This window comes from Macrotis lagotis, chromosome 5, assembly GCF_037893015.1.
Source record: "Macrotis lagotis isolate mMagLag1 chromosome 5, bilby.v1.9.chrom.fasta, whole genome shotgun sequence".
Taxonomy (NCBI): domain Eukaryota; kingdom Metazoa; phylum Chordata; class Mammalia; order Peramelemorphia; family Peramelidae; genus Macrotis; species Macrotis lagotis.
In genome coordinates, this window is record NC_133662.1 from 57,083,071 (window position 1) to 57,109,003 (window position 25,933).

General features: G+C 36.8%; 2 protein-coding genes across 8 annotated transcripts in view; one reads left to right on the top strand and one right to left on the bottom strand.

Annotated features, from left to right (window-relative positions):
- SMAP1 (small ArfGAP 1) overlaps positions 1-14,944 on the top strand; it is a 274,830-nt gene extending 259,886 nt beyond the window's left edge. For 3 of the 7 annotated variants that reach the window (XM_074237307.1, XM_074237310.1, XM_074237311.1), the window contains exons 9-11: positions 5,919-6,087; positions 7,006-7,334; positions 10,955-13,709. In XM_074237307.1, coding sequence (XP_074093408.1) covers positions 5,919-6,087; positions 7,006-7,334; positions 10,955-11,089 — 633 coding nt within the window. In that variant the 3' untranslated portion in view covers positions 11,090-13,709. Of the gene's footprint in view, positions 1-5,918; positions 6,088-7,005; positions 7,335-10,954 lie in introns of all 7 variants that reach the window. The other 4 variants (XM_074237313.1, XM_074237309.1, XM_074237308.1 and 1 more) reach the window with 4 other exon arrangements.
- Positions 6,284-25,933, bottom strand: part of B3GAT2 (beta-1,3-glucuronyltransferase 2) — a 92,125-nt gene continuing 72,475 nt past the window's right edge. The window contains exons 3-4 of the mRNA XM_074237314.1: positions 12,595-12,743; positions 6,284-12,503 (exon numbers count right to left, since the gene is read on the bottom strand). Coding sequence (XP_074093415.1) covers positions 12,417-12,503; positions 12,595-12,743 — 236 coding nt within the window. The 3' untranslated portion in view covers positions 6,284-12,416. The remainder of the gene's footprint in view (positions 12,504-12,594; positions 12,744-25,933) is intronic.

The window sequence follows — 25,933 nt, forward strand, 5'->3', positions numbered from 1 at the left end:
TGAACTTTCATTGTAACAAAAGCGATTTATTGCATTATATGGGGCATTAAAATAGGTACATTTATAAAAAATATTAAAATTGGTTCTGACCGCCCCTTACATAGAATCCATAATATCATAGATTTCTCTGACAAGGGAACCGCAAAAGCCTTTCACAGTTCAGTCCCTCAGCTGCACTGTTCTGTTAGAACAAAGTACAATATTTCTTTGCCTCCACCCAGGGAAGTATCTGGTTTGCTTACCTCACAATTTGGTGTCTTCAGGGAGCTTCCAACATGTGGTTTATTTATTTTCATATCATTACAATAATCCCATTACAAAAGAAAACAATAAACCCCCCTCCCTCAAAAAAGATAGAGAAATGAAGTGAGAGAAAAAGAAGTGAACTTCAGTCTGTGTTCAGATTCCATCGGCTCCATCTCTAGGATGAGTTGCTTTCTTTATCATAACTCCATCAGAGAAGTTGCTTCAATATCTTTTCCTACAGTTGCTATTACTAGCTGTATTTCCCTCCATTCTATTCCTCCCTATTCTTATTTATTCTATTCTCTCTTTTCACCCTGTCTTTCTTAGAAGTGTATTGTATCAGATTACCCTCTTCCATGATCTTCCCTCTCTTCTATCATCTATTCCCCCCCCTCCCCCATCCCATCCCTTTCCTCTCATTTTTTCTCTAGGGTAAGATAGATTTCTATACCCTCTTAAGTGTTTATGTTATTTCTTCATTGAGCCATTTCCAATGAAAATGAAGACTCACTCATTCCCCCTTGCTTTCTCCCTTTCCACTCCATTGCAAAAGCTTTTTTTTTTACTCTTTCATATGAAATATCTTAGCCCACTCTATCTTTCCTTTTCCTTTGTCCCCGTACTTTTCTTTATCGCCTCCATCTTTATACTATATTATACCATTATATTCAACTTCCTCCTGTGCCTTGTCTATATGTGCTCTTATAAATGAGAAAGTTCATGAGTTTTTAGTATCTTCTTCCCATGCAGGAATACACACAGTACAGTGTCATTAAATGCATCATAATTAGACCTTCTCGTCCACCCTCTCTATGCTTCACCTAAGTCTTGTACTTGGAGGTCAAGCTTTCTGTTCAGTTCTGGTTGTTCAACAGGAAAGTCTCCTATTTCATTGAATGCCCATCTTTTCCTCTGAAAGAGGATATTGCTGAGTAGTTGATTCTTGCTTGTAAACCAAGCTCTTTTGCCTTCTGGAATATCAAGCCCTATGAGCCCTTAATGTAAACTGCCAAATCCTGTGTAATGCTGACAGAGGTACTACAATATTTGAATTGTTTTGTTCTGACTGCTTGCAGTATTTTTTCTTTGACTTAGGAGTTCTGGAATTAGGCTATAATATTCCTGGGAGTTTTTTTTGGGGGGGGGGATCTCAGGAGATGATCAGTGGATTTCCTCAAATTCTATTTTACCCTCAGCTTCTAGGATCTCAGGGCAATTTTGCTGGATTATTTCTTGAAAAATGAAGTCTAGGCTCTTTTCATGGTCATGAATTTCAGGTAGCCCAATAAATTTTAAATTATCTCTCTGGATCTGTTTTTCAGGTCTCTTGTTTTTCCAATGAGATATTTCACATTCTAGTTTTTCATTCTTTTTGTATTATTTTATTGTTTCTAGATTTCTCATAAAGTCATTAGCTTCCTTTAGCTCCATTCCTCATTTTGAAGGATTTATTTTCTTCAGAGAGCTTTTTTATCTCCCTTTCCAACTGACCAATTTTGCTTTTTTAAGGCATTCGCTTCCTTTTGCCTTTTGAGTTGCTTTCTCCATTTGGCCTAAACTCTTTTTTTTTTAACTTTATGTATTTAAGGCAGAGGGGTTAAGTGACTTGCCCAAGGTCACACAGCTAGGCTAGATTTGAACTCTGGTCTTCCTGACTCCAGGATGGTGCTGTGCCACCTAGCTGTCCCCTCTAAACTGGTTTTTAACATGTTATTTTCTTCAAAATTTTTTTTGTATTTCTTTAATCAAGCTGCTGACTTTTTCATGATTTATCTCCACCGCTCTCATTTCTCCCCCCCCCCTTTTCCTCTACCTCCCTTGTTTTTCAAAGTCTTTTTTTGAGCTCTCCTATTATCTGAGCCCATTTCCTATTTTTCTTGGAAGCTTTGGATACAGAAACTTCAACTTTGTCATCTTCTGAGTGTGTATTTTGATCCTCCATAGGACAATGTAATTTTGTATGGTCCAGATTCTTCTTTTTCTGTTGTTTGCTCATTTCCTCAGTCTATGAATGATTTACCCCACTTCTAAAGCTTTTGGAGGGGGGTTGGGACACCCCACAGAGACCTTAATTCCTCCAAGGTCTTTTGAGAGGCTCTCACTGCTGTCCTAGCCTGTGCTCTAGTCTGTGGATGACCACAAGCACTCTCCTCTGCCCTGAAGCTGTGAAGAGGGTCCCTGCTCCTCTCTTGTAGTATAGGGGTCCAGACAGTGACCTGGATCTGAGTATGGGCAAAGCAGCAGAAGCCTGCTCAAAGATTAGCAAAGATACCTCTGCAGTCTGTTCCCTCCCCCAGTCTGTAGGCTGAGCACTCTGGAAGTGCTGGGTGGCTCCACAGGTTCTTGCCACAGGCCTGCTCTGGGGGCCGGTGCTGGCTCATGCTCCACACCTACTCTGGTGCAGCAGAGTTCTCTCACCAACCCCTCAAGTAGTCCCAGAGGTCCCTGGGCCAAGAGGTCCAGAAACCAACCCGTTGTCCTGGACACAGGGCCCCCCCCCCAATGGGCTGTTGCTAGAAGGCTGAAGCTGGATTGCTCCAGTGTAGTGGCCCAGTTGCACGGCAGCTCTTTCCAACCCCATTACCAGTGAAACAGACCTTTCCTGTGGATCATTTAAGTTGTCTTGGACTGGGTAATTGTGACACTCGGTCTTTCTGTGGGTTTCTGCTCTTCTAAATATTGGCTAGATTCATAATTTGATGGCTTTGGAGTTTTGGGGGGGCGAGTTTCTGGGAATTCCTGCCCCCCCCCCATATTAGCCCCCCCCTCCCCCAGCTCCCAATATGGGACTGGTTAAATACATGTTGGGAGAAACTATTAGAGATCTATAGCATCTTAATATTGGTAATTCTGGGACTATTTATATCTAAACCTTTGGGTGGTAGAAACTGGAAACAATCTTCCTATAAACACACAGACTAGAATGGTCACCTGCCCTATGCTTATTTGCTCAGCCACTAGAACTCAGAAGGAAGCTGCCCTTTTGGTAAGGGAAATAGTACTGCCCCAAGCACACATGCAATAGACTCATGGTGCACTCTTCTTTATCAGGAATTTTTTTTTTTTAGGTTTTTGCAAGGCAAACGGGGTTAAGTAGCTTGCCCAAGGCCACACAGCTAGGTAATTATAAGTCAGGGCAGCTAGGTGGCGTAGTGGATAAAGCACTGGCCCTGGAGTCAGGAGTACCTGGGTTCAAATCCTGTCTCAGACACTTAATAATTAACTAGCTGTGTAGCCTTGGGCAAGCCACTTAACCCTGTTTGCCTTGCAAAAAAAAAAGCCTAAAAAAAACCCAAATAAGTCATCAAAAACAGATTTGGAGAGTTGAGTATTCACTGAAGTTTGATATTTAGCCATTTTAAGTTCTATCCCAGTGAGTGAGGAAGGCTACTACTTGCTATCAGCAGAGATAACATAACATTATATTTACATGAGCAATAGAACTCTGCAGTAATTAATCCCCTTCTCTTGCCAGAGTTTGGACATGAATTTTTTTAATCTGGATAACACAAATTGAAAAAACTAAAGAGACTGTAGTGTTATAAGCAAATTTCTAATGTTGATGAGTAAAGTAAACAATGCTAAAATTCAGCTCACCCACAAACAACCAAGAATTGTTCACACAGACATAAACATAAGCAAAGTTGTTTGGCTATATTTGAATTCATCAGTAGCATTGATTTCAGGGGTTTTAATGATATTCAGAGACCTTTGTAGTATACAATATTCTTTTTTAATCATGTCGCATTTAAAAATTTTTAAAAGATAGTGATCAGCTTAAAGGAAGAATGTTTTAGCTCCAAAAAATTTCCCTTAAAAAAGTCTTACTATCTGAATTATTTTAAAAATATCTAGCCTGCCTTGGTTGTAATGTGCTTTTCAATGTTATGAGTATAAAGTTTTAGGATTTTTTTAGTTAAATTGTAGATATAATATGTAGCTTCTTTACTTTCCTTTTTTTAATTTATAGAAAAATCTTATCAACTTAATGGTAATTTTTATAGCATTTTCAGTATAATAAAAAAAACCTATCAGAGAGAGAGAGAGAGAGAGAGAGAGAGAGAGAGAACACAGCATACATATAAATGCTGGGGGGTTTTTTGTACCCCTTTATGTAGTATAGCTAAATAGAACTTAATAGAAATGGTTTGTATTTTTGTATTTGCTAATTATTTCTTTAGCAAAATAACTGACTGTAGCCGCTGCTTGAAAAAATTAATTCTGAACTTTCTGTCTAGTGAAAAAGAGGATATCTCCTTCTGATGTGATACTTCTGACCGTGATCATTAGTTTCTACAGACTACTGTCTCTCTCTGGCACTATTAGTTCACTGGCCTTTTGCTCCAGAGCTTGCCCTGCTCAGGCACAACCACTGTTTTAGTCACTTGTTTGTTTTTCTCCTTTTTTTTTTCCCCAGTCACCTCTACATCAGAGTGAAACAGAAGTAGGACTTTGGTGGAGGAGCTAATGTTTGTTTTTTTATAGCTGAGGTCCAGGTTAGTTAGGACCCATGATTTAATTCACATAAGAAACTCCCATCAAGTTAGTTATCTTTCCCAATACAAAATTGCAGTTTAAGAGGTAGTATCTCGTAGTTTTAAAAGGTCAAATTAGATGACTTGCCCAGGATCAGGTAGTCAGTGTAGATATAAACTTAGACTCAGGTTGACTGAAGTCAGTCCTCTAAGCTTCTACTTCTATTTTTAAAAGATTTTATATATAAAATAATGGTTTAAAAATGTCATCAGTTTTGGGGCAGCTAGGTGGCATAGCACTGGCCCTGGAGTTAGGAGTACCTGGGTTCAAATCCGGTCTCAGACAATTAATAATTACCTAGCTGTGTGGCCTTGGGCAAGCCACTTAACCCCATTTGCCTTGCAAAAACCTAAAAAAAAAAAATTCATCAGTTGAAGAAGGGGCTAAATATTTTTAAGTGGTATGGGACAGCAAATAAGAATCATACAAAACCTTTTATAGTATTAAGTTTTTAGCAAAATTTCAGAGCAAAATAGTTTTCAATCAAATTAATTAAAACCTTGATTAACCATTTGGAGTATTAATTATTTTGGTTAGTCAAATTGATCACTGTATCCATGTCCATTTAATTTTTTTTTTTAATGAAATTGGATTAATCCATTCTCCTGCCTTTGTAGTCAGGAACCTTCATAGACTACATTATATTATAGGGACTAAGTTTATATCATATTGACTTGCCAATTTGTCTTTCTCAAAAAACTTGTGAAGAATATACAAAGAGTAATTAGAAGACTGATCACAGTTTCTGAATAAATTGGAAGCATTTTATAGATAATAATATTCTGGTAAAAATTTGGGGTTAAGATTACTGTTGATTGTTAAAAAACAAATTAAGTGTTGAACCATCACAATACTATAGTCTAGTTTTAGAGATCTCCTTTAAACCAAGGAATAATACATTTTAAAACTGGCAGAGAAGAAGGGAAAGACAGTATTAGTGTAATTAAGAAGCAGTAAAACTAACTTTCATTGGTATAGGATTTTGAATTGTCCTCAGTTATTTTATTTCTAAACAATTTTATAATTTGTTTATGTATGGATTTTGAGCCACCATTAAAACACAGTGAACTGTGGTTTAATTTGAAAACCTGCTCTTAAGTTTTTTCAGCTGCCTATTTTGATGTATGTGTTTTCAGGGGCCCCCCACGGTTCCAGTAGCTGCCTCTTTAGCTGCTGGATCTGCAGATCTGGATCTGTTCACTGAGCCAACTACAAAATCAGAAGAATCAGCAAAAAAACAGCTCTCCAAAGACTCCATCCTATCCTTGTATGGGACAGGGACCATTCAGCAACCAAGTGCTTCAGGTTTTTAATTTTCGAAGGTTTCAGTTCCATATGTGCACATTGTACTCCATGCGGGTTTTAGCTATGTGAATTCATCATGTAGTATCAATTGAATATGTCCTCTGTTATTTAGAAGTGAGATGGATGCATTTACTCTTGCAATTTGCACAATTAAAAACTGAAATGAAAACAGCATTAAAGGGTAAATATAGGATTCAAAAATTTTATTCATTTAGAATTAACAAGCTATTCACATATCACTTAATACAGTTTCACAGGCTTCTAGAAAAGAAATTAACTTGGACTGATAAAATTTGATCTGCATGAAGTTTTGACTGTATACAAGATGCAGTAGTCTCTGCATGTAAACAAAAGACAAGTTGAATTTCATATATCTTCCAAGATGGTTTGAACATCATCATCATCATCATCATCATTGAAATGAAACCAGAACTCTTAAGTTTTATTGTCTATATAGCTTGAGTGTATTTCACATTATTTCCTCAAAAACAGTAGAAACAATTCTCTATTTAAAGTGGAAATTGTACTGGGAAACAACTCTAAAAGCTTTCCATCAAAGCCAAACTATAGTCAACTCTCATTTATTTATACAGTTGAAGAAGAAGTGTTAGAAGTAATCTGAAAAAGTAGATAATCCCAAATCATTTGTTTGGGAGCTGTTGAATGAATTCTACGCTTGGGGTTTTGCTCATGTAATGCTAACTCAGTGTCCATAAGCTGGTAGGGAGGTGGCCTTCTCAGAAGTGTGCTGAAACAACTAGTCAAATCAAACTAGATTCACCTTACAGCTTTTCCTGTTAGAAATGAACAAATTAAACAATCGTACATAGTCCACAGAAGGATAGTAAAAGGGTTACTAGAGTTGTTAGTAGAAGCAGAGTGTTAGATTCCTTTTCTTTTTTTCCCCCTATAATGCAGGTATGTTTATGGGTCCTTCAACTATGCCATTTACCTCACAAGCACCAACTCAGTTTCAAGGCTTTCCATCCATGGGAGTACCTGTGCCTGCAGCCACTGGAATCATGGGAAACATGATGGGACAATCAGTACCCGTCATGGGACAAAATACAAGCATGATGGTTGGCATGGCAATGCCCAATGGGTTTGTGGGAAATGCACAAACTGGTGTGATGCCACTTCCTCAAAATGTGGTCGGGTCCCAAGGAGGAATGGTTGGACAAATGGGAGCAGCACAGAATAAGTTTGGTATCCAACAAACTCAGCAGCCCCAGTGGAACCTCTCTCAGGTATGAGGCTTTTGCTTTCCAGCTTTTTTCCAAACTAAAAAGAGCACATTCATTTATGTTATTTTAGTTTTAATTCTTAGTTAACTGTACTGCTGTGAAGGAGATGCTTTTTAGTTGTGGGTAATATATTTAATATTTTGAGTCCTCATAAATCAAATGAATTTAGAAACCTGTAAACATGTTGTCAACAGATATTCTAACCCAGTTGCAGTAGGAAGTATCTATCCCCCATGTCTAGCACAATGCCTGGACTATACTTGATTGCTTAATATGAACCTGTTACAATGTTCAAGAGCAGGATTTGGATTTGTAATATAAAGAAACCACTTTCCTTGACTTTTGAACCATAGGAACAAAAGTTTTAGTAAACTTGAGCTTTTTCCCTAATGGATTTTTAATTTTTTTTTTAATGTTCAGATAATAGGGAAACATCATAATGGTCAAATCACAAACATGTGAAAAGTCATACCAGATTAGGTCTGGTGTCCCATATGGAATGTTATCAATCTAAACAAAAAAAAAATTTTCTTTAAGTACAAATGATGATAGATCATTCATTCATGAATTTCCTCTTACTAAAACTATTCTACAATGTTCTCTAGTTCTAGTATTGGGTGAGTAAATCCCTGCTCATTCTATAATTAAACTTTATAAACTTTTACATCAAAGTCCATTCTTTTTAGACTAAAATTAATTTAACTTTTTCATTGCAACCTCATATGAAAATTGCTCTCCTGCCAAGTTCTAAATGTCTTATAGTCCGAAAATGTGACCATCCAGAACACTGTATTCCAGGTGTAGACACAACATAGATTCTTACAAAAGCAGGATATTGTTTTCTTTTTCTAACATACTTCCTGGGTTTGGGGTTTGGGTTTTTGATTTAACTCAGCAGCATAGCTATGGGTAACACTATAAGGGACAAGTCATTTTTTTCCTAGGCCATAATTAGATCTCATCCTTCCAAATATAAGTTTTTCTCTCAGATGCATTTTGATACTTTGTGCATTAAAGTTCATCTTCCCCTTTTCATACAATCATGTGACCTTTTTATACCTGTTAAGTGTTAGTGTCATCTACAAACTTTGAAGATATTGTGTACTCATTCTTTTTCCAGATTGTAAAAATGTTATATAAACCTGATATCAACAATTCCTAGGGAAATAATATTCACAGTACTTTTCCACCCAAAGAAGTTCCCATTTATCTACTTGTTTTTTAAAAAAAGGCCATCTCTCAATAACAAAATATAACACTCAATTCTATGATAACTTGCTGCCTCTTTTTTTTCTTTGAGTGGCCTTTGGTTATCACTTGGGTCTAGGCATTTCCTTCAGCTTTGTTAATGGGTTACAGCAACTTTTCTGGGTTTGGACAGGAGACTCACCAGTCTATATAGTTGCCAAATTCTCCTCTGGAGCCCTTCTTTAAGAATGCCTGTGAGAGCTTCCAATTCTAGCCAGAGAGGAGAAAAGGGGACATAAAAGCAATAAGACCCAGAAGGTTGCACTTGCATTATAAATATTAATCTTTAAAGATTCCCTAATATGAGAGAAATAGAATATGAACCCAAATTTATCAATTTACTAATTAGGAGATTTGAGAGGATATAATTTTTGCTAATAATTTTTTTAGATTGTGTATACGACATAAATTTCTGTCTTCAAGGAATCTCAAGAAACCTACAGCCGCAGAGACGAATGTATCGATTAGGACAGAGTCTTCCCTGAGAATCAGATGCTGTTTTTGGTTTTTTGTGGATAATTGAATGTCTTACTCTTGACACCTTAAGTCACAAGGACAGTAATTTTAGTGGTGTTGCTAATCTTTCTTGATTATATCTAGTTGCCCCTATTTGCCATCTGATAGGAAAAATGGCAGTTATTAGAAGATACATATAAACAGTTTTATAATACCTATTCATTTACTGAAGAAGAGAGGAATGGATTGCTTTCATTAACTGTTGACCTGCTTTATAGGATACGAGCTAGCATTATTGCTTATCATTTTCGAGTTATGCTCCAGGATGTAATCCAGTCAAGTGTATAAGGCTGACTTGGAGTTTTCTATATAAAAATGCAGACTTCAAACTAGGATCACAATAAAACTCATTTCTTCCCAGCTGCTAAAGCATTGGGCTTCTGCTTTCATGCACACACCACTCTGTACTACTGACAGATGGCAGAGATACCCTCCAGTGACTGCTGCCATCAGGCATGAGGTTTGGGGAAATTTTTACTGCTTCTAGCAGTAGTTGAAGCAGGGTGGGAAGTAGCATTTCTACCTCTAAACACACACACACACTCTCTCTCTCTCTCTCTCTCTCTCTCTCTCTCTCTCTCTCTCTCTCTCATTTGGGCAATGTTTGTCTTAATCTTCAGGGATCATAAGCACCATGAAATAAATATGATAGTAAGGTAAATATTAGGCAAATCTAAAAATCTTCCTTTTTTTCATTAGGATATTGGTAGGCAATTCAGGAGGGTATTTTTTTGCAATCAAGCCTTCATTTTGAAGGATATGTTAAGATATCCTATTTTAGTACCTTAAAAAGTCACTTAATACACTTAACAGTGTATTAAAAATGGAAATTTTGGCAAGGAACTACATAGTATCTGTATTGTGCAGTTTTGGTATGATAGGCATAATTTAGTAGCATCTGACTTTCTAAATGTTTCAATTTCTGAAGTGTTAAAAGCTCATTGAATACATTGCTATCATACTGCTTGTGTTTTTATGTCTACATTCCTGTGGGTTTTATTTAAAAAAACAGATAAAAAATGTTAGATTGTTTATGATCAGAAATTGGATCCAAAGGAATCATATCCATAGAAATCATTATTGAAAAACATAATTAAGTTTGTTTTGGTACATGTAAGTAAAAAGCACTGCAATTGCTCACGTTGATGTTGATACATGCCATACAAATTTAGTTTGTAATCGAGTTTTGAATTGTCTTTGCCCAAATTTGAATATTTGCATTTTTTTTTTGTCTAGTAAGCGAGAATAGTCAGACTGCTAACATTTATTTTCTTTTTTCATCCCAAAGCAGCAACCTAACCCATTCTTTTCTAAAACTTAGCAAGCTTTTGATTTGACTTTCTTTGGGACTCTTTTGTACTGAAGATGTCTTCTTTTTTTTATTGAATCTTTTTTGATGACTTTCCCCTTTGTGGCTACTCTAAAATTCCTTTATTAAAAGGCTATATGACATGAACACATAGAAAACACATGAGATCTTCTTCTCAGCTTTGTTTCTTTTGAAAGTAAGTAGGCTTTATTTTTTGTGTTTAATTTGTTTGGATTTTTTAGGCTTAGCTTTTTGGTGTCTCTTACTGGCGATGATAACTGCTCAGACCAACATTAGCAGCCACTTCCTTACATAAGACTATTTTTACAGTTTTCATTGGTCTAAATATTGATTGCCCCTGGAAATTGTTCTTTTTAAAGGAAAAAAAATACCCATCTTTAAAATGAAACTTATACTAGGCTATATTCAACATATTTTGGGGGAAAGCATAACTTAAGCTATGACAATATATATAATCCATAAATTGCCAAGGAATGGTACTTGATATTTCCTTTCTGATTAATTTCCAAACCACTTCTGTGTTTCACAGATGAATCAGCAAATGGCTGGAATGAACATCACCAGTGCTAGCAGTTCTGTGGGTTTTGGCCAACCCCCCAATACAACAGCAGGATGGTCTGGAAGCTCATCGGGTCAGACTCTCAGCACACAGCTGTGGAAATGAAAACTGCAATAGGAGTTTCATCCAGAATCATCACTCCTGACATTCCTTGATAAATGCATCTAGTTCCCCGTTTATTCATGTACAGATTCTTTTTCCCCCACTTGTTCATATTAAGACTTAAACTGACTGACCGTGTTGGTCTCTATTGATTAAATTTGATGTGGTAAAAAGCAGGTTGAGAATCCATATTAACGTCACTGGCAGCTTTTTTCATACTATACATGATTTCATAAACCATATGCTCAGAGAAGCTGCTTGCTCAATTCACATAATCAGTTTTATTCTCAATAAGATTATAGGTCTACTGTTTGCATATAAGGGAAGTAGTTATCATGTTAGTAATACCTCTAACAGTATAAACCCTGCCCCCAAATTAGCCAGTAATCCTGTAGAAAGGTACTATATGAACAGATGTTTAATCATATAAATAGAATGTAAATGTATCACTGAACACTGTTTTCTAGTGTATCAAAATTATTTTATTTCATCTTTCATTTCACTGTGATGTTGTTATGGTGTGTTTAACAGGGAACACGGTTAGTAAAAGGAAGATAAACCTGGATGTTACCACAAAATTTAATCTATTCAAAGAATAAAATTTCCGGGTCTTTTCTGAGTCTCCTCCTATAATTGGGATCACTTCTTATGTACATAGTGCTAAGCTGCAGAGCACTCCTTGCACTAGATGCATACAGGGTATCTACAAAATAGTACTTTTAATCCTTGAAGGTATATCCAGGTTTATGACAGTAATTGTGTTTACATTTTATGGTGCCTAGTATTGACAAAATGTTATTTCCCTATATTAAACAGATGAATCCATTGACCCTTTTTGTGGTTTTTATTTCTTTAAATATATTTTGCCACTCATCTTGAAGGAATCATTTCCTACTGAGATGTCAGGAACACCTTGTCAACATATCACTCATTTGTTCCTAAAAACCTGCAGCTTCACCAATTAAGATGTTGGGGGAAAGGGGAGGAAAGGAGGAAGACAAGAAGGAAAAAACACTATAAAAAGGAACTAATTGGAAATGTTTGTTCCCTTGCAGTTTCATTTTCTCTTGATGATATATAGATCTTTCAGGTGATTGATTGTATGTAATTGAAATGGTGAGGGGAAACATGCAAACTAGGGAAGACAAAGCATCCATTTTTACACCATCTGATTTGTTTGTACTGATGTCCATCAGATGAAAATCGGGGCTGTTGCACTGTAGAAGAGTGAGCAATACCTGAATGCTTTTGCAGCCTAAGCTGTAGGAGACATCCTTTGCCCCAGCCATTTGTCCATCATGGTCATGCAAACCCTGCTTCCCTCTTCAGGTTAGACCTCAATTTTAACAGTGTCCAGGTGGTACTTTGGCTCATTAGCTAAATTTACCTTTTCTGTTCGAGTGTGCCATACCAGAACCTAAGGGAAAATAAAAATGTTAATTTAGGGTAGGGCCCCCAATTGCAATTAAGAGTTAAGGTTAAGGAACACTGGTAAAATGAATGAATACCTTGGTGCAGTTGTTTGCTTTTGGTTCTAGTTCCTCAACTGTTGTTATCTGTTTTAGAAAATCAGATTCTTGCATCCCTGGCTGGGACCCACGGCGCTTAAATACAGCTTTTGGATTGGACAAGATCACTTGAAGACTCACGGCAAATCCTTTGTGAAAAAGGGGGAAAAAAGTTGTAAAGTAAAAAAAAACCTTGTGCTTGGATTTGTATACATCTAACTTGGTTTTAAAAAAATCAGTTTTTACTACCACTCAGTTCAGTACCCAATTCCTAGGCCCTTTCTTTTCAACTTAACTTAGCCAAAAAAAGACACTAACTCAGAGATTCATCAAAAGTGTCCAGTATCTCATGTCCCTCTCATTTGAAAACTCATCTATCATCTTGTACATGGACAGAATTTCCATAGTTCTACTTCACTTTAAGAAATCTTTCTGGGAGCAGCTAGATGGTACAGTGGATAGAGCACTGGCCCTGGAGTTAAGAGGACCTGAGTTCAAGTCCAACCTCAGATACTTAATAATTACCTACTTGTGTGACCTTGGGCAAGTCATTTAACTCCATTGCCTTGCAAAAAGCCAAAAGAAAATCTTTCTGAATCCATCTCTTAAATAAAGTACATGATACACATAGGAATACAAATCCATTCTTGAGTTCTCAAATCTGAAAAAACAACTTAAATATTAAAATAGTTCAAGTTCATATCCATAAAGATTTCTGACTAACTAGCCTAAACTTTTAGGAATGTTTAATGTAAAATGGGGAGCTCATATAAGTTAGTACTTGTTTCCGGCCAAAGAATTTTAGAGCTGGAAGGAAATGTCAAGATGAGAATTTTTTCCCCATTTTTGAATAAAATTATACTGTAATTTATCACAGAGTGGAACAATTATACAATGAAAACCAGAATTCTCAAAGAATCCATTAATACTTACTGTGCAGTGCCATCTCCAATCCAAATGAATCAGTGTAATTCAAACAAAAATGGAACATTTTGAAGGCCCATTGATTCAAGTGCTTTATAATGTATCCTACCAAGTCCTTAAACAATTGGAAATTAGTCAGCCCTGTTAGAAATTCCATACTTACCTCCTCCTTTTGATGCCATCTGGTTCAACATGAAGTTGAAAGGGGTGGTGGGGGGAGACATATGCTGAAGAGTAAAACTAACAATCAGAAAACATAACTTTTGAGATATCTAAAAGTCTGAATAATTTAACCTTTTTGATCTGCTTTTGGGGAAATACACCTACACTGACTTAATAAGCCTTTTCCTGAACTATCTATGTTAGAACGGGCAGCAGGTAATGCAAAAATGCACTCAGACAGAACAGCAGAAAATGGGAGATAACAGAATGATTAACTCAAAATGACCTAGTTGCTCAGCCAGTATCTGTTCTCTTTCTCTAGTGCTCATATCCCCCATTGTGGGAGGTGGGCAGGAGCAGCTGAGGGAATGTACCAGGGTTGTTACTTGCTCTGCCATTGACCTAGTTATGTCTGTGGGAAAAATCACTTGACTTCTCGGAGTCTCAGTTTTCTCAGCTGTAAAATGAGGGGTCAGGAGAGGTGTATGGCTTATATGTCTGACAACTCTTAAAAGGAAAAAGAAAAGTTACAGTGCCAACAAGTGCTAATATGCTTTAAAGTGTCTCAAGATTTCAATTTGGAAGGAACAAAAACTTGTGAATAAAAGAGTTGAAGATGCTTCCAAAGCAACATTTATATTATCACTGTTACACAAGTGGATGAAAGTAATTGAATGCTTAGGGAACACAAAGTAAGGGAGTGAAGAGAATCATACCTGGGTATCTTAGGACAAACACAACTGGATGGATTTGGTAGATGTCAGCTCCTTAAGTCTATAACAAGCAAGTTAGTCTATTCTACTTCTCTCCAAGCCAGTACCCCAAATTCTATTTAGTTTTGGTTGTAATGATCCTTCTACCCCATTACCAAGAAGTCACTGTCATGCAAAATAGAATAAAAATTCAATTGGTGAGGCAAAGGTTGGGAGAGAGAGGTACCAGCCAATTTCCTAAGGTATTAGCAGAAAGGTAACTTTGTAACTTTAGAGCTATTTCCAAAGTTTAAGGTTTATAAAGTGTTTTCTTAAGAAAAAAACGATAAAGCCCCTGAGACTAACTTGTTTTTCTGTGATTAATTTGCCTCTTTCCCTAAAAGTCAAACACAAGGAAGGAATGGAAGGACAGAATGTCTGAGTAATTAAGGTTTTAGTTAGTTGAGAACCAATTAATCAAGATTTTATCCTGTAAGAATGTGTCTATAAATAGGACTGTTACTTGGTAGTGTTCTTACTTTTCATTCTGATTTCATCAGAGACTCATAAAATTGGAAGAGACTTTAAAGATCTACTCTACCCACCCTCCCACCCAAATATTCCCTGCCCCCAAAAAAATCTGATTTAAAGATTTCTCTAGTGGGGGAGGAAGACAAGATAATATTAGTCACTTTCATAAAATGGAGAACCTGAAGCAAGATAGTTTAACCAAGAGCACTAGGGTTCCTGATTCTTCTCTAATAAACTTACTTGTATCACACCTAGAATCTAAACTGCTTGACAGACTGGGTCATTTTTATTTTTTCTAAATTCCCTCATAAACACCAGTCTAAAAATGACAATAACAACATTTATGTAGACTTGCAAAATACTTTACATCTTCATCGTAACCCTGGTGAAGTGCTATTATTTTTCATTTTGCAGCTAAGGAAGCTGAGGCTGAAAGGAATAAAATTGCCAATGGTTGAATAGCTTGAAACAGTATAACCTGAGACTCAAATCCAACTATCTATTAGATGGTCACAACTCATCAAGAGATCATCCATGATCTGCATATGTGAAGAAAAGGAGGTGGTCATTTTGTTAGAGTAATATCACATATGTGTTGGTATCAAGAAATTATTAAAAGGGGTTGGCTAGGTGGCACAGTGGATAAAGCACCGGCCCTGGAGTCAGGAGTACCTAGGTTCAAATCTGGTCTCAGACACTTAATAATTACCTAGCTGTGTGGCCTTGGGCAAGCCACTTAACCCCGTTTGCCTTGCAAAACCTAAACCAAAAAAAAAAGTGCTCAGAGGAAGTTCTCCCAACTGTTAAGACAGAAGTCCAGGCTGGATGTAGAATGGACAGACTGAAAACAAAGTCATTCTTTAACTGTGAAGTATTCTTTGGCATCATTTGCTAAAGTAAGAGAAGGTAAATCTACAATCAAATGAATCCATAAGTAGCAAGGTTAGCCAGGGGAAAAAAAATCCGGTTACCCTTGTAAATCTTCACTTGATTTTATCCATTTTCTAATCAAAAGTCAATAAGACAAGCTTTTAGAGCATCTATCTCAGTCATTTTTGTCTATTTCATTCTGAACAAGATCTTTAAAGGAAGCAGTGCAAAGCTGCCTGTCAAGAGCCAGCTATGGCTAATTAGGCCAAACCCTTAGATGCTTCTCCTGGCATCTGGTGATTTACAGTGCCAGTCTAGAGAGTCAATAGCCTAAGTGTTTCTCTGTGCTTTCTTTGGAAAAAAAAAAAGAGGATTGAATTCTTAGCTGATTGGATATTGATATTTTGATATACTTCTGGGTAACTTTTTTGAATGACACAAATGACAATTTCTTATATCCTCAAATGCTGTATTTTTTTTTAAAGAGGGAGTATTAGAGAGGAGAGACCAGAAGTTTTACAATAACCTTTGAGGCATTATAAAAACAGGGTCAGATTCAATGCTCTAAGAAGCTGTAGAAAACATTTAATAATTATAAAAATCACAATTCCAAATTCTATATTTTAAAATATGGAAACTGAGTTCAGCCCAGATAGGCTAAATAACAAGTGGCAGAACCTATCCAGGTCTGACTCTTGAGTCTAGTTCTTTTTCCATTCCACCATGCTTTCTGTAGGTGGTATTTCTTGACTTCACCATGATATCCCATGGCTTAGGGGAAAGATTTTACTAGAGCATGAGTGTCACAATATGGTTCTTAATTGAAGGATTCAGAAAAAGAACTGTTACAGAAACTTTACTCCTACCTACTCTCCTTTAGCCAGCAGTTAAGACTGCTAGCAATATCTATCAATTACCTTAATGTAGTTCAAATAGTTTAACGAATCCATAGCCACCTTTCCAGGACTGGCAATCTATCTTCCATTACAGATTGCTTCTGGTTTTTGTTTGTTTGTTTTTTAGGTTTTTTTGCAAGGCAAACGGGGTTAAGTGCTTTGCCCAAGGCCACACAGCTAGGTAATTATTAAGTGTCTGAGACCAGATTTGAACCCAGGTACTCCTGACTCCAGGGCTGGTGCCCCATCCAATGTGCCACCTAGCCGCCCCTTCCCTGGTTTTTTTTTAAGTAAATCCTATTTGTTAGAATAATTTTATGATGGATATTTTAATAAATTTATATGTTCCAAAGGATAGGCTCTGGCAATCTGGATTCAAAAAAGATAGGATTTTACTAGTTATACTCTGTACAGAATAATCAATCACTAATACTAAGATACTGGAAGCAAACAGCATTGAATTTGAAGTCAAAGGACCTAGGTTCAAATCTAAACTGACCAAATTGTTCTCTGACAATATATATTCCCTCACTATCTCTTCTATCTCCAACCTTGCATTCCACCTCTCTTCCCTGGGATCCAGGACTTTGGTTGATGATAATTTACCTTATCAAACTTGACCTAGATGAACCACATCTCTCCCCAGCCATCTTCCTGGCAAAGGTCCGTGACATGGACTCTTTTTGCTACCTCTTCCAACTTCCTTCCTCTAGCCCTAGGAACTTTAATCAAATCAACATTACTTTTCCCAGAGTGGATATTCAATTGCCCTATTACTCCACTTATCATCCCTGCCACTTCTCTGACCAAAATACTCTTCCCTGGCTCCTACTATCCTAGTGGAAAGTAATTCTTTGAGAGCAGAAACTGTTGTGCTTTTTCTATTTGTATCTCCAATGCTTAGCATAAGCATTTAATAAATGCTTTTTATTTCATTCATTTCTAACTCTGCTACTTGCTACTTATTACCTTGGGTAAGTTACTATATTTTGCTGAGTCTCAGTTTTCTCGACTCTAAAATGAAAGATTTGACCTAGATAATCTTCTGAGATTCTTTACACTTCTAAACAACATATGTAAAGCCACAGTTTAACTGCTCTACCCCCAGCTCCTTGTTCCCCTGGGAACAACCCCATCCTCCTAAGGCTGACTCAGTAATGCAAGTAAGTCCCTGAACTGAAACTATTACATATCATGAGAAGGCTAGCCATGCTGCTCACTCTCCACCCCCATTTATTGCTGCCTGCACTCCCCTCCCCTTTTCTTCCTCTCCAATGTCAAGCTTTGCCTTCCCTTATTAAAATGTAGAATGTTTGTGATTAGGTACTGTCTTGCTTTCTCAGGTTTGTATTCTCACGGTTTAGCACAGTGCTCACTGCAGAACAAATAATAAATGCTTTACCTCTCTAAAGTGCTTTGTAAACCTTAAAGGATGGATATATATGTGGATGTGTGTGTGTGGATGTGTGGATGTATACACACACACACACACACATACATTCTTTTATTATAGTTATGGTCTTATAGCCTCCTCTTCTACTGATCTAGAAACTTAGAAGATACACACACAGACACACACACACAGACACACACACACACACACACACACACACACACACACACACACTCAGAGCTTATAGGCAAAAGTTATATGAATGAGAATTTTAAGGACACCTACACTTACATAAGGGATTTATAGAACTTATTGCTACTTGCTAAGGCTGTCTAAATATATGACTTCAACATGTTCATTATAACCAAATCCTATTTTAAGAGAAAAATCTGAATGTCTCCTAGAATTGTGTGTAGATTTAAAAAAAAAAATAGAAGAATATGGCCCTGTGGTTGCATCCCTATAGGGAACTCCCTTCTAGGAAAACTTCCTTTAAAGATAGAGACAAAGAACTTGGTTAGTGCTTACTATGGCCCATGCTAAGACCTCAGGATTCAAATAGAAGCAAGCAAAGCAATCCTTGGCCTCAAGGAGTTTACATTCTAATGGGAGGAGACAACACAGAAAGGGGAAGTTGGAAAGCAGCATAGTTTGAACCTGGTAACTGGAAAGTCAAGTAGAAGTATGGGTCAGGGTAAGATAATAGGACAGTCCACCTCTCAGAGAGGGATTAAATGTGGTGGAAAAATATCTGTTCTGAAGCTCGAGTGTTCACTGAGTTATACTGAGAGGGTCAGTGACTAGCAAAGGATCGGAGGTGAGACTTGAAGTCTATGAGGCTGGCCTTTTGTTCCCTGTAGGGGGCCACCTCTACCTGCTTCCCTCCCCCAATACTCAGAAACTCCCAGGGAGTTGGTGTTGGGCACCCAGAGGGCACAGCTGTAGGAATACTGGGGCTCATAGGGGATGAAGGAGAAAAATCTGGTGACCCAGACTAAGGAAAAGTGCTTTGCTTGACTGGCTTCCCAAAGCTATCTAGTAGAGCAAGTGCACAGAGAAACATGTTCTTCCACTATTCCTGCTTGTTAGATTCAGGCCAAGTGCTGGAAGAATGGAAAGGCATGCATGGCCAAGGACCCTTCTTTCCTTGCATCCATTTGGAGAAGTTCTAAGCACCATCCTCCTGGGCTGAAGGCTTGGAGTGAGCAGTCACAGCTATGATCAAGATCTCTTTCTAAATGAGGCCACTACAGAAAGGAGGAGGCTTAGGCTACCCCAGCCCAACTTCAATGCTTGTTTTTAATCCTTTTCTTCCACGGAGGCAGGTGGAAATAGTTAATGAGTTTCATCCTTAGCTGAAATGACCAATCAGGAAACAAGCATCTTTGATCTTGAAATAGATTAGCTCACCTTTTTTTTGCCCAGGACTATTGATTGAGATTTTGATCCCTTACTACCAGACGCTGTTCTGGCCTGTCACCGTCTAATTTAAAGAGCTGCCTAAAAGTCCATTTAGAAACCCTGGCTCTTTGTGAAATGAAAGGGAAATGCATTTCTAAGTATCTTCTACTTAACCTGTGACAAATTCATTTAAAACCCTTCCCTAAAAACAACCAGTTGTCATAGAAAGCTAAATCTTCTATGGAAACAATTACAATGTTGACAGGGACAGAAATGTCAATCTTGGGAACAAAAGATAAATTAAAGAGGCTTAATTAACTGAACCACTAAAAGTATTCCTTTTTTTTTTTTTTTTTTTGGTGTGTGTGTGTGGGGGGGGTAGAAGACCAGTGACAGGGAGCTCAGCCATCCCTTTGAAGCAAAGCAATTCCTTTGAAAAAAAAAAAGGAAGAAACCATTTAGTCAGCTAACAGCTGTGGGGTATGCAATGTGTGGAATTCTAAGTGTTTTCTTCCTTTTCTAGGAGAATATTTCCAATACACATTTAGGGGAGTCAGGTTCCTACCCTGCCTTATCACCCGATAACAACTGCTCCTCTAGGGTCCTATTATACACATATCCTTCATAAATCGAACAAATCAACCAATGGAGCATAGCCGGCAATAACTACAGACAACCCCAAGCTTTAGCTGGTGTTCTGGTTTTTGAAGTGTTCTCTCATAGGTTTGATCTTGATCTTCACAGTGATTCTGTGAGACACAAGGGAAGTGTCATTACTTCCATTTGATAGATGCGGCCCAGAGTGGTTAAGAATCTTGGCCATGAAAGTGAATTACAGACTTGACGACTAGAACCCAGAACCTCACCTGAATATGGTGCTCTTCACCCAGGCTACTTTTGAAGCACATAGTTTTATCCAACTGCAAAGATGTTAAAAGTCTGAAGTGTTTTCTGATTTTAAATGGTTTTAAATTTTAATTTTCTGATTTTAAACAAGACAGATTTCACATCTTGCTAAGTATGTTAAAATGTATCATCACCTTTTGTCCTTCAACTTCTAAATACATCCTAATGCGGTTACAAAAAACTTTGATTTAACTAATAAATATAGCAAAGATCTTAAAAGAATTCATTTTCAGTACAGGACAGGTTATGTCAATTTCTCTTTTCTTTCTCTCTATTTTTGTTGTTAAGACAACCTTTTTTAACCCAAAGATTTTTAAAATGGGAACCACATCTTGTAGAGATCTGTAGATAGAGTTCAGGGGGTCAGGAAACTAGTCTTTTTTTCCCCACTAACTGCAAACTGAAATCTAGCAGTTTCTTTGATTATTTATTCACCAGACTACCAAAGGGGATATCTTGACATTTAAAAAGGTCTGCTTTAACCAAATATTTTATTGATGCTTTCTGCCCTATATCACTGTCTCTTCCTAATGGTGGAATATGAGCCTCTCAAATATGTCCCTTCCTCAAAATCAAATAGTCTAAGAAAAAAAAATCAATGCACTTACCATACATTGGGGATGTATGCCTCATTTCACATCTGTAGTCCACCACCCCTTTGCCTGCTCCTCCTCAATACACTGAAGTTAAGGGTCAGACTTTCCATTCATTCTCCTAACCCCTCCTTCAGCAGAGTTGTAAGCTTCTTCATGTAAAATTTAAGCAATCCCTCTGTATAACAGTTACTGTTTAGAAGTCTATTTTAAATAACCTATACTTGTTCCTTTGATTATATTTTCTACTGACACCACCCATTTTACTCAGCTTCCAAAAGGACTTTACCATATGATGTATATATATTCAATAAATATGCTGTATCTAAAATTCATCCCAGCTCAGATTTGAACTACAGACATGAAAACAATGGCAACACTTAAGAATTGTGCATGTGGAGTTACAGGATGATGAAGCTGGAAGAGGAAAAGTGAAAAGCTCTCTGAACTGGCAGACAAGATAGCACTTTTTTGCATTTTCCTCATCATAACCATACATCTATATATTGGGGGAAAATTATTACTCCTGAATTCAAGTCAAAAGTTAGCAATTTGGAGAGATACAAAGTGAACTGTTCTCAAAGTCACTATTCTTTTCTCTCATCTACAGATCACTATAAGCACTTTGAATTTTTATGCAGAGCTTGCATGTTAGACTGCAAGCTCACTGTTAAGGATAAGGAACTCTTCCCAGAGGTAAGTAAGCAAAAGAACAGGTGGGCTAAGATACAGAAGGAATGATCCTAAGTAGCATGCAATCATATATTAAGGGATGACCATTACACTTTTCTCATATCCAAAATATGTATATAATTTAAAGTTAATTTGTATATAAACCAAACATATAATATATGTATACAAAAATTCCATTTATTCACTACCAACAGCTAAAAAAATATGCTTTTCTAAAGATAGAATAAGAGTCTGTCAGGGCTGGCTGGGTCCTTCCCTTGCCCAATATAATAGGAATGTTATAGAATCCAATCCTTACTTCATGATTATAAGTCATATTTAGCAGCTGTAGCTTCAGACTTACATATCATATAAGTCAGCTCCTAGAAATCTGGTTTAGAAAATAACCCATTCTGGGAGCCATTTTAGAACTGGAAAGGCCCCCAATTTCTTTTTTTTTTTTTTTTCACGAGGAAACTAAGGCCATTTTCATGTGATTTAGAAGCTTAATATATATGTATATCACACACTCAAAATTAAGAGTTAATTGTACTAGAATTTTGTATGAGTCAATCTTCAAATTGGTTTTAACATGATACAAAAGAAAAGTTCAGACATTTTAATAAACTGGCAATATAGCTAACTTTTAAGAAATTACTCATTACTATTTAAGGCAAAAATAAAATAATTGCAAATAACTGAAGGTTTAAACATAAACCATACAAGTAAAAACCCTTAAAGTAAACTTTTATTTAATCTGAAATGTAAACTTTTTGACTATATAGAGATTATCAAGTCAGAATTGCATATTGGATAAGATGCTAGAATTGGAAGTAGGAATACCTGATTTTTTCCTATCCATTTCTTTGAAAATTTATAGGTTGTATATAGACTAAAATTCAAACAGTTAACCACAATATTTAAATAAGCATAACATTCTCATTTCTCAACCATCCCGGATAAATGGTAGTTTATCCTGTATATTTAAAAACTGACCCTATACATAGCTGCAACTAGTTTCTGTGCTCCATCTTTTGGAGGAATTTGATAAGGTAGTTTTTTTATGTCCAGATACTCTCTTGGTCTTTCAAGGGATGGAATAGGAATGGGGAAGTGAATGTATGATTTCCTTTGTATAGGGCAATTCCTGATGTGGAAGTTTCCTCTACCAATACTGGTAGCATACATAGTCTATGCAATCTTAGAAAGTTGCCTAGAACACTGAGAAATTGAGTGATTGGCTCAGGGTCACAGAGTTCCAGATGGGATATAAAAATTACTTTCTGTGAAAGTGGCCATAGTACTGGACCTATTTTTTTTTTAATGAGGAGTTGTGCCCTACTGAGGAGCACCCATCTTGGGGTGCTCTGTGTTTACAGATATCAGAATACTTGGAGAGGGAAAGTTAGGGGTGCTCACCACACCTTTTGAAATCCTAGTGATCCAGGAGACCTGTGGCTAGCAAACTGGCTAAAATCATTTAGGAATCTGACTACAGTGTTTATTCAAGTGTGTATTGGTAGGGCATTAGCATAATAAAGAAAATTAGATATTGGAAGGATCACAGAATCTTAAGAGTTTGGAAGGTATTGTTAGTGAAGAAATATCACTTCTACCATATCCTTAATTACTCAAATAATTCTGGGAACGGTAAACCATCTCATGAGACAGTCAGATTCTGTTCCCCGACAGCTCATTGTTACAATGAAATGAGTAAGACCCTGGTTCACATTTCATGTACTACTAAAAAATAAAGGAGGAAAAGTGTTTTTAAAATCTTGCTCAAATGATAATTCACTTTTCATTTTCTTTCTTTAACTAATTAGAGCAGGAGTCAATCAACTTTATATGAAGACATGCCAAAGACATAAATCACTGGATCATAGACTTACAGATGCAAGGGATATTAAAGGTCATCTTTAGTCCAAAACTCTCATTTATAGTTAAAGAAACTGAAGTCCTCCCTAACAGGTCAATAGACTTGCCTAAATTCACACAAGGAATAAGTAACACTGTTGTGTTGTGTGTCTCACATCTGAGAATATGGAAAGTAACTAGACTTCAAGGAAACTCTAGAGCAGGATTTTGGAATTGAAGCAGCTGGGTCAGAATCCTGATTCTCTTACTCCCTATCTGTGTGATCTTGGGGAAGTGAATACATGTCCCTGGGCAGAGAAGGGCTTCCCTATTTGACATGAATTGCAGGGGAAACTGAAAAGCAAAAAGGCCAAACCAGCATCTTATTATTATTACTATTATTATGGCCATTATACCACAATATTTTCCAAATTAATACACAATACGATATAAAATGTCACAAATGTTGAGGATCTATTTTAAAAGGTGGGAAGAAAATATAATGAACTCTTCACAATCATGACAAAGGGGAAATACCTTAATCAAACAATGAACAGAGGTGATCATAAGAAATAAAATAGATAATTTCCATTATGCAAAATTGAAAAGCTTTCTCAAGATAGACATGTTACAAATTGCTCCAAATCACTAATAATAAAACAATACAAATTAAGTAGCTCAGATGTTTTACCTCATTCCCAACAAATTGGAAAGATATTAAAAACCAGAAATAATCGATGTGACAAGGGCTGCAGGAATACAAGCACTCAAATATAGTGGTGCTAGAGCTGTGAATTAATTAACCATTCTGGAAAGCAATCTGGAATTATACGAGAAAAGATTGCTCAACAATTTGACCCTGAGATTCCACTGCTGTGTATATATATCTCAAGAAAGTTAAAGACAGAAGGAAAAAAAAATCCCATATACCAAAATATTCATACATAGTAGCACTTATTATGGAGGCAAAGAAATTGAAAGAATGAGAGCATTCATGGATTGATTAATGAGTAAAAGTTGCTGTGGCACATGAATGTAATGAGATATTACTGTACCATAGGAAACAACAAAAATGAGGAATTAAGTGAAACACATTGAGACTTGTGTGAACTGATAGAGACCAAAGTAAGCAGAACCAACAAAGCTATGTACAACTTTAATAATGTAAACAAAGGAATGATGAAATGAAGTGAATGCTGTGTGACATAGGAGTCATTCTTCATTCGGTAGAAGAAATGAGGAAATGCAACCCAATCTTTTGATTGTAGAGGGTAGGGTATTAGGCGTAGAATGTTGTACAGAGTTAGATATGGTCCAGGAGTTTGTTGATTTTATTTATATTTTCTTGTTCTCTATGACAGGGGAAAGGTTCGTTGAGAGCAGAATGAAAGTGGGGGGAAGGGGGGAGTGTAGCAAGAAATGACTGTGATATAAAAAACAAAATGCACAGAGACAAAGCCAGGATGGTCAAGTAGCAGAAAGAAGAAGAATAAACTCTCCTTCAAAATTTTTCCTATCAGATCTAGAAAATACACCAGACCAAACTTCATAGGGAAACCCAAGAGACAGTCAGTGAGAACAATCCTTGCTTGTTCTAGCCCAAGTTGCATAGACAGAGAGGTCTGTGAACACTGGGGATAGGGTCTGAAGCAAAGCACCACTCAAAGAACATTACAACCCAGAAAAGTGGTGCAAGGGTGGAGGGTGGAGGGCAGAGGTGTCTCAGATCCATAGAGTACCCCCAGACTCATACCAGGGTAACTAAGAAAGGACAGGTGTCAGTTGGCAGCTTTTTTACCCATTAGTCAGTTCTAGGTCACAGATCCAGGTTTGACCTGTGCCCCATTTTACCCCCTAGATCAGACCCTATTAGAGAAATAAGTGATATGACTTAGACCCTAAAGGGAGCACGTACTCATTTCCAGTTTCTATCATAATCTGAAGCCTGTAGAAGAAAAGAAGCAAGAACAATGGAAGACAGAATTGGAAATCTACAAAATCTTGTCCAAGCAACATTTTTGCTAAAAATTAGAATAGACTAAATATAATACCATGATAAAAAGCAAACAACTAAAATAAAGTCAAAAAACAAAAGGTATCTATCTCATTTTAAGAGGCATCATCTTGTAAGGCTGTAAAAAGCAACTGACCTGGAAAATAGGAGGAAAAATTTAAGAATTATTTGAACTACCTGAATAGAATCAGCAAAAGAAGAGCCTAAACATCATATTTCAAGAAATCTTAAAGCAGTGATCTCTTAGAACCAGAGGACAAATTAGAAACAAAGAATCCCCATTACCTCCTTAAAAACATTTCCAAATGAAAACAATCTAGGTTAATGTTGAGTGAGATGAGCAGAACCAGAATAACATAATACACCTTAACAACAACATTGGGTGATGATCAGCTTTGATGGACAGACATGCTCACTCCCTCAAAGCA